This window comes from Schistocerca serialis, chromosome 1, assembly GCF_023864345.2.
Source record: "Schistocerca serialis cubense isolate TAMUIC-IGC-003099 chromosome 1, iqSchSeri2.2, whole genome shotgun sequence".
NCBI classification, from domain to species: domain Eukaryota; kingdom Metazoa; phylum Arthropoda; class Insecta; order Orthoptera; family Acrididae; genus Schistocerca; species Schistocerca serialis.
In genome coordinates this window covers 1,251,131,183-1,251,141,071 of record NC_064638.1, presented here as the reverse complement: position 1 = coordinate 1,251,141,071, position 9,889 = coordinate 1,251,131,183, and the positions used below count along the sequence as shown (strand labels likewise).

Sequence of the window (9,889 nt, the reverse complement as noted above, 5' to 3'; positions counted from 1 at the left end):
AAGGTGGGAAATACGCAGTGAGACTGGGAGAAATGACACTTCTGCTCAATACAATGACGCTGAAGTCACCGTGATTGATGATGTGCCTCTGCTCGTTACAAAAGGCGAGAATGTGATCACCACGGACGGCAGTGCACGCCCTGTGACGCAGTCCCCTGGTGACCACGTTCCACTCCTCCACCTGCGCGCTTGACGACGGCTGGATGGTCTCCAGTGCACGTGTACCTGTGCTGTAATGCATCTTCCTAACGCATGCCACACGTGCCCGGCAGGATTTACACTGGGGCGCAATGCAGCAACTCGAAGTGGCACGGATGCAACAAGCTGTTGGAAATCCCCTGCACAAATATTGAGCCAGACCGCCTCTATAGCTGCCCACAACTGCGTAAGTGTTGCCAATGCAGAACTTTCTCCACGGACTGACGTTTCGAGTAAGTCCCATAAACGTTCGATGTGATTCGTTTCGGGAGATTTGGGCGCCCCATCATTCGGTCGAACTGTCCAGAATGTTGTGAATACCAGTCGTGAACAATTTTGCTGCAAATAGTTTCGACGTAACCGAACACAACCATTTCCAGTCAATGATCGGTTCAGTTGGACCAGACGACCCAAACCATTCCATGTGAACACAGACCACACCGTTATGGGCCACTAACTGCACAGTGCCTTGTTGACAACTTGGATCCGTGACTTCGTGAGGCCTGCACCACACTCGAACCCTACCACCAGCTCTTACCGACTGAAATCGGGACTCGTCTGAACGTGCCACTGTTCTCCAGACGTCTAGGGCCGAACAGACATGGTCACGAGCCCGTGAGAGGCGGTCACGAGCCCGTGAGAGGCGGTGACAAGCCCGTGAGAGGCGGCCACGAGCCCGTGAGAGGCGGTCACGAGCAAGTGAGAGGCGGTCACGAGCCCATGAGAGGCGGTCACGATCCCGTGAGAGGCGGTCACGAGCCCGTGAGAGGCGGTCACGAGCCCGTGAGAGGCGGCCACGAGCCCGTGAGAGGTGGTCACGAGCCCGTGAGAGGCGGCCACGAGCCCGTGAGAGGCGGTCACGAGCCCGTGAGAGGCGGTCACGAGCCCGTGAGAGGCGGTCACGAGCCCGTGAGAGGCGGTCACGAGCCCGTGAGAGGCGGTCACGATCCCGTGAGAGGCGGTCACGAGCCCGTGAGAGGCGGTCACGAGCCCGTGAGAGGCGGTCACGAGCCCGTGAGAGGCGGTCACGAGCCCGTGAGAGGCGGCCACGAGCCCGTGAGAGGCGGTCACGAGCCCGTGAGAGGCGGTCACGAGCCCGTGAGAGGCGGTCACGAGCCCGTGAGAGGCAGTCACGAGCCCGTGAGAGGCGGTCACGAGCCCGTGAGAGGCGCTGCTGGCGATGTCGTGGTGTAAGCAAAAGCACTCATGTCGGTCGTCTACTGCCGTGTCTCACTAACGTCAAATTAGACCACACTGTCCTAAGGGATACGTCCGACGTTCATTGATTTTTGCCGTTATTTCACGCAGTGTTGCTTGCTCGTTAGCACTGACAGTTTGAAACTTCTTAATCAAAAAATTTTACTTAAACTGGTGAATGCTTACTCAATGTTCTTAAACTGCTGAGAGAAAATGAACGTACTGAACCTATTGTCTCTTTGCTTATTCCTTAACATTTCAACACTGACCTACAGTATTCGTCCTGACAGGCAGAACTCTAACTTTTCCTGTTCACTGATTACTGACAATATTCAAGGACAACGCAATCTGACTGCTCAAAAATAACAACCTGATTTCAAATAATTAATACAAAAGAATGTCCCAGAATGAGAAGAAATCCTGACAATAAACTATACATTTCATATGTCACTTACCTCACAATAAATCTTCATTACCCGAAGTACAGCAATGCCGCAAGCACAAATACTGCCAGCTAAATAAAAGATTCTAACTACTGTAGGCTCTAACTACTAATAGGCATGTGGTTAGCAAAGGAAATATTTTGTTGAAGAGCAAATAATGTATTTACCTTAACAATGTGTCAACCAGTTCAAAAAGTATATATTCGTCCACGACATCCAGTTCCAAAATTATAAAATCATCAACAATATTACATTTCCATGACAGATACACGTCCAGATCCTCAGCTTGCTCTGACACTTTAGACCTCCAACCTCCATCAGTGCTAACTACTCACTTGCAACCTCCATCAGTGCTGGCTGTTCACCTCCAACAGCTAGTCCGACCAGCCACAGAGTCTCTAACAGACTGCGCACAGCGCAGTCAAAGATTTAATACAGAGCGCTACATAGCGCTACCAACATACAAACACGCAAGTAGCCTACTTACAAGTCCTACGTAACCAAAGATGCTGTCGATCGTTACATGAAGGCCGTCGGCCACTGCGGTGTCCGTGGTGAGAGGTAATGCCTGAAATGTGATATTCTCGGCACTCTCCTGACACTGTGGATCTCAGAATATTGAATTCGCTCACAGTTTCCGAAATGGAGCGTCCCATGCATCTAGCTCCAACTACCATCCCGGTGTGTTAATTCGAGTTGTACAGCCATGATCACGTCGAAAATCCTTTAATATGAATCACCTGAGTACAAATGAGAACTCCCCGCTGCCATTTTATATCTCGTTAACGCGAAGCTACCGCCATCTGTTATCGCTATCCACTGACTTTTGTCATCTCAGACTAAGTCGGCGAAACGGGCACGCCAGGCTATCCGCCAAGCACCCTCTCCTTCCCAGAGCTTCCCCTGCTTCCTACTCAATGCTAACGCGCAGTGATACGCAAGAAAATGACGCCAGTTCCGAATCCAAGCCGGAAAAGGAGCACAATGGGAAGGTGTGCAGTTTCACAACAACATTGACCAGTGTTCAGACGTCTGGAAGTAAGTACGCCCTTGCAACATTATCCCTCCCGCACACCCGGATGACCAAACCGATCATGTTCCAAAATGCTGGACTCACTCTCATTTGGCGACAGGTGGGAAAATGTAATGCACCCAAGAACATTCTCGAATCCAGTCTGTAAATAATTTCGCAAATTTCCTTTCTATAACTTTTCCTTCAGCTTTACTAGTTCCTATTGAATCAGTATAACTGGCTGGCGCATCCCTTTGCTTCATACCTCGAGTGGATGTATGTATCTAATGCCTCTCAGAGAAAGTAATTCTTCTCAGTATTATATCTCGATGCCTGATTCACGTAGTCAGTTATATAAACATTCACAAAAGTCGAGGCACTTTCTTTTAATTTCCTATGCATATTTAATTATCGCTTCAGCAACCATTTTAACGACAAAACAATATATCTTCGAGACTTTTCGGGTGTCCAACCAGGTCACGTAATAAGTGCTCCACGATATTTCGGTAAACGCTCTCGTTACCATCTTCAGGTGGTTTCTTATAATTGTCGTCAAAGATGGCAACGTTTCAAATTGGTTCAAATGGCTCTGAGCACTATGGGACTTAACTGCTGAGGTCATCAGTCCCCTAGTAGTTAGAACTACTTAAACCTAACTAACGCATCCATGCCCGAGGTACGATTAGAACCTGCGAACGTAGCAGTGGCGCGGTACCAGACTGTAGCGCCTAGAACCGCTCGGCCACTTAGACGGCGACAACGTTTCTTTTTACTGAAATCTCGAGGAGAACTTACGACACGACCTAGGAAGATACCCGAGAATTTTACAAGTCATACATACATGGAGAGAGAATCAGTTCGTTTATTAAAGCGATATAGTTTCTGTAAATACAAGGTTCAGTCAGTTTAATGTGACCACCATCTCTGTTCGAAGTCAAAGTCAACGTACAATAGCCACTCACAGGCTGTAGGTGGCAGCATTAGCAGTGGAAGGTATGTAAGGCATTTCGGGGGGACGTGGAAAACAGTACCGTCATTTTTGTAATGTAGAAATGGAGCGATTTATCTGACGTCTGGAAGGACATGATCATTGGCGCTTGCGAGCAAGGGTGGAAGCATTCCTGAAACCGGTAAGTCTGTAAGCTGTTCACATGCCCCTGGGGTTGAAGCATACCGGGCATGACAAAATCGTGCAATGCAAAACTGGCTCCGAGGCAACTGCGGTTCACCGCGGGCCGTAGATGAAAGGGGTGAAAGACGGCTGGGCGAATTGACGTGATACTGTCTAACCGTCACAGTTCTCGTCAGGCGATGTCCCTAACAGTGTCGCAGTCAGAAAACGATACCTAGCCCGTGCTTGGAGCGAGACGGTAAAGATCACAGTTGCACCAATACGATCGCAGTCTATATTGTCATCCGCAAAACATCCCCATCTCTGTTCGGCATAAAAATGCACGTGGACCAGTATTTCAAAATGTTCCACCGAGTTTGTAAAAACTGGTTTTAGCTCTGAATATATTGTACTGTATACAATGGTTTTTACTTTGACAGGCCAATGCATCTTGCTTCAACAGCTAATTAAGATATGCAGTGCACTTATAGCTCAAATTCGACAAATGTATTAACCTGCGCTGACATCAAATGATGGTAACTCCGTTTACCGAAGCCGGCCATCGAAAATAAAGTTTTACAAATGCGATCTTGGCCGAGATGCTTTCTCTGTTCAAGCTGAATGTTTACAGATCACTCACTATCTTTCTGCATCAGCAAGTTGACTAATAGGATGCGACTTGAAGAGACCTCTGGTAATGATTCAAGGAACTCAATCGACGCAGTGTCATGCCACGGAAATCCAACGTCTTCATGCTTTATCCCTCATCAGAAAATATGGTAGTATCACCTCTCAACAGAACAAACCTCGTCAGTGCACTGACTGTGTTCTGAGTACATGATGTTGAGTTATTTCAATAGACAAAAATACGCTCCCATAGGTTCTCGATACAATACTTTTGGGACCAGTTCGACATAAACTCCGCCATCTCAGTGTCTATACACTTTAAATCGCCAGCCAGTTGCAGCAATTAAGGGTCAAGTTGCCAATGAAGTGGAAGTAGCTACTCGTGTGACTCGCTTTGCAACTGAATCATTGCCTTCATCTAGGCTGAAAAGGGCAACGTTCAATTGACAAGGGATCAGTAATGTTTTTATACAGCCGACTATGCTGTTGTTCCGCGTAAACTTGCAACTACTAAAATAATAGCAAGGAATGTCTCAACACGTGAAGTTACATTTTATTACGTCTTCTTCTTTTAGGTACTAATTTTTTCTGTCAGTCTGTTTCTGTACGTCCTGGAACATACATTTTCTACTATTCTCGACTGATAAGCTGCCGTATTACTATAAAACTTCATTCTGAGAACAGCATTGTAGAGCATTCCAAATAAAAAGTACTTCTTTACGAAGTTCACGAAACCGAGAAACGCAAAACTACAAACGAATTTTTGACTTCAGTGACTTTGTTCACTGCAAGAGACGGAAAAATACTTTTATTATATATTAACAGGTTCAAAGAAATGGAAAATAATGATGTCGGTGGCAGAGTTGTACGCTTGCGCCAAAAGGACTGGAGTGCTTCAGTATTAACAATGTTAGATTTTTTACGATAATTCGTAATGTTTACTGTACTTTAAGGGCAGTTTTATAATAAATGATAAATTATTAGTCTCTTACAAAAAATAACGTTAACCGTAACTGGTTAAGGAACAGAAGTGCAGTACCATTGAAGAGGAAGAAATGAAACTGAAATCATGTAATTGATTATGGATTACAGCATGTTTTAATAATGGTGTTTTAAAAATTAATCCTAACCTGAAAGTACCGTGTTTTAAAATAACACATTTCGCATTAACATTTGGAATACATACCGTATCCATAAACTTTTACTCCGTTCAAATCGTTAAAATGAATAATCCGTCATTACCATCTAATGACACGTATGATTGTAATTACTCGCTCGAACAGTTTGACTAGTAAACCGTTCAGTTTTGCTGCAGCGTGAATTTGAATTCAACTCAACCAATAATTTATGCAGTATCCCAGTTCGAAACTAATTTACGCAAATGTAATTCTTAGCAAGAAATTAAAATAACAAAATGACATAGGACAATATGATTCCTGTAAGAAACTGTATATCTTACAATATGTAATAACTTTTACGTTGAGAATGGAAATGGAAAACTATAACAAGGATTTAGAACAAAGGTAACATTGACAGCCTGGAACTGGAATACGGCTGGCTGGCTGCAATGTAATTTCTGCACTAATATTTCGGCCGTAATTCTAATTAACAGCCGAGTACTTTATAACAGTCCCAAGTTTTTACTGCTACTACGTTAGTAACATAAAAATATTGGTTTGAAGTGTATTACTATGATAATCTATTTTAATCTTATTTGCGTGTATGTATCTGACATTTAGAAAATGCAGATAAGCATCTTTTATGTGTAAGAGCCTGAATGAAATTTAAAATTTAGGAAAATGTAATTATGCTTTAGTAAAAATGTGACAGAATTACCCTAATCTGTGTTTATACTACACTAGTGAAACCGGTAATGCTTCGCAATTGCGTAATATGTATTTGCATTATATATACGTCCTGATCTTAGTCTCCCCTCCTCTGTCTACCCCCTCCTGACCCTCACTTTGTTCATCTCCTCCTCTTCTTCCATCTCTTTTCCATCTCTTTCTATTCCCTCGTCTCACTGTTTATCTTCTCCTCTTCCGCCATCTCTTTTCCATCTCCTTCTCCTCTCCATCTCCTTCTGTACCCTCCAATCTCTCTTCATTTTCTGGTTCATTCCTCTCTCTATACGTCATCTCCTTCCGTCTTTGTCTGTCCATTTTCTTCCTATTCCTCTCTCTCTGTCCATCTCCTCCACCTCTCTCTATCTGACCTATATCCTTGTTTATTGTTACTGCAAACGAAAACTCGACTAGGAAAACAAGTCCTTAAAATGAATGAGTAAACAGGTTTCTATCCTTAATGCAAGGGGTACAGGAGATACCTCATCAGTTGCTGGATAAGTCAAGATAGCACTTTCTATGAAAATATTTCTCATAGCTTTAATCTGTGAATTGGTAGGATAGCTAAGTTTTGGATAATACAGAGCCCATAGTTTTATTCTAATCATAAGTCGATAAGCCATAAATACAACATTCGTCTTTCCTCTAAAAACTGACTGCGACAAATAAACCTAAACAGCACACTGTTGCGTAGGCAGGGTTTGTATAAAATTACATAGAAGCAGAAGGAATATAAGTGGAACCAACAATTTCTCTAATGGTTTAAGAGCACTGATATTTCAGTTAAAAATGACAGTGACAAAGGAAACGAAACCGCACTTTGTCATAGCATAGCATTTTCTTTTTCGCTGTCTGTTTTAATATAAATTCTGTACATAGTTGTTAATAAAACAACATATGTCCATCTGAATGTTACTAGGGTATCATATAATAGTTTGAAGAAAAAGTGGTCAATACTTTTCGAGAATTTTGCTTTCAACTTTTCCCTTTATATAATAAATATGTATATTCATATTACATATAGTAAAAAATTTACACTCAGTGTCTGACTTAGAGCGATCAATATTTCATCACGGTTTTAAGGAACATTACCAACATCTGACCACGACTTTCAGGAAGTTGAAAGAGAAATTTAGTCGAAAAGAATTTCAACTGCCCATGTACATGGCATTTTCTTAGAATTGGTGGCAATGGAGATATAAATATAAATGGGGTAGGCACAGTTTGCTAACTTCATTATACCATATGCGTAGGCTCTGCCTATAACACCGGAGACGCGGGATGTGCGGGAGAGTTACCGTAGTCTGAATATTTATTAGAGCATCATGTGAAAATCTGACATAAATTGGTCAAGAACTTTTGAAGATTTTTAGTAACAACTTTTCGTCTCGATGTATTACTTATATGTTTATTCAAAATACATATTAAAACATATAGCTTACTTCCGTCCAAAGTTTATTAGTGTGTCTTGTAAAAGTAGAAAAATAGTCACTGAAGAACTTTTCGAGATATTTATTCGTAATGTTTCCTTTTTATGTATTACATATATATTTACGTACCATATATATTTTAAAAACATGTAGCCTATGAATGTCTGCACCGCTTGATTTGTAAGAAAAGACATTCTGGTACTTTGACTTTTCGGGGGGGAGGGGGGGGGGGGGCGGGGGGGCGAAGGTTGTGGTTTTGAAATTCGAACTTCTTAAAAATTATTTTAACACTTTTCTGAGCATTTTGAAAGTGTGAATACAACATTCCCAACTCAACCTACAATCAGTTATTTCATAAATAAAGTGAAACATTGCTTCTCAGTTTATAATTTGTTACAAAATAAACTACAGTAAGGTGAACAAACATAAATTTGAACTAAAACATACTGAATGACGAAAACATCCCAAATGTTCATCTCACTGGTGCCTACAGTGGACTGCCATCCACGAAGCAGCCATGATTCCACGTACTCTGAAGGGTCAAAACGACTCAGTGGTGGACCACTCACCTCCGGAAAAAAGTATTGAAAAAACAGTTATTGTTAACAGAGAGGCTCTGCCATCAGTAATGATCAGATTAATTTGGGGAAACTCTCTCTTTCACATTCTGTGCATGACACTGGAATTCCCTTACTGGTAATTGTCAAGAGAAGCAAATTTGTGGACTATTTGTTTTGTTTCCACAATTTACACCAAAGTTCTCACACTTGGCCAAAAGATTCACCTGAAGTCCTTTAATCGTATCTTAGCTGTCCTACTGACAGTGAACCGCAGGGGGCTCAATCTCTTTGGCCCCAGAAGTATTGTCTTTAATATCTTTGGGCCAAGTGCTTGTTTCAACTATATGGGCTGAATTAGCTATTGCTGCAATTTCCACACTCAGCATTCACTTTTCAAAATCTTGTGAAAGATGGTCATGAAAGTCAACTGGATTAATTGGCAGTTTTCGTACAGTCTGATTCCCATAAATCTTTTGTTGTTGGCAGATGTCTCAACCTGTTCATAAAAATTCCTATACTACCTTTCCGAGCAATAAGTGTGTTAACCAACATCTGATTTTTTTATTAGCCAGATATAAGTCTACATCTCGGTTTTGCAATTCCTCACTAACTTCAGAATGTTATTTAAGTTCATCAGACATCAACGCCAAATCTAAAACAAAGCACGTCACGATAGTTTCCTGAGTAGGCCCTCATACTTGCATCTGTCCGAAACATCATATTTTGCATCTCCTTTAGCTGCTACAAAATGGTTTAAAAGAACCTCGCATTTCTCCCAAACTGCTGAAACTTTACGAAAACTGGACGAAAACCATATTTTGTGTAAAACGCTTGCAGTTGCCACCAGTTGAACGCCAAGTTAGTATGCAAACAAAGGCATCCCTCTGCTTTTCTTTAGTAAGGCATGGTATTTAACATAAATTATTTTAGTGAAACCTTTGAATCGACTTGTCATTTTCTTTACTACATCAGCTACACAAAGTTCAGGTCTATGAATACAACAATGCCATACAATAATAGACGGAAAATGGCCTTTGCAAAGAGCCCCAACTCCAGATTTTCATCCAATCATCAATGCAGCTACCACATACGACAGGAATTAGTCTACTCTTCAAATTTTCTTCATCTTAGTTTTAGCTTCAAGATATTGCAACACAGAAGGAAACTACCAAGAGACATCAAACTTTCAATTACACCAAAAAATAAATTTACAGAGAACTCCATATTCAGTTTTGTTAGGCAAAATCTAAAGAACAAAATTTATTTTTTGCTTAAAGTAGCTAATTCATCAATGATTATTGCAAATTTATCGTCCTATTTCCTCTACAATATGTTTTCTCATTTCTCCTCTATCATGGTTGATATTCACATACGGCTAATTCGACTGTAGAATTCGGCCCATATTTGATCCACTGAGCACTTGAACATCCATTTCTGGTTCATAGGTGTTGGAAGTTTTGTTTTCTT

General features: G+C 41.8%; 1 protein-coding gene across 1 annotated transcript in view; it reads left to right on the top strand.

Moving 5' to 3' along the window:
• Window positions 1-918: 918 nt before the first annotated feature.
• Window positions 919-9,889, top strand: part of LOC126456721 (41 kDa spicule matrix protein-like) — a 132,352-nt gene continuing 123,381 nt past the window's right edge. Inside the window, exon 1 of the mRNA XM_050092464.1 lies at window positions 919-1,317. Within this exon, the coding sequence (XP_049948421.1) occupies window positions 919-1,317 (399 nt within the window). The remainder of the gene's footprint in view (window positions 1,318-9,889) is intronic.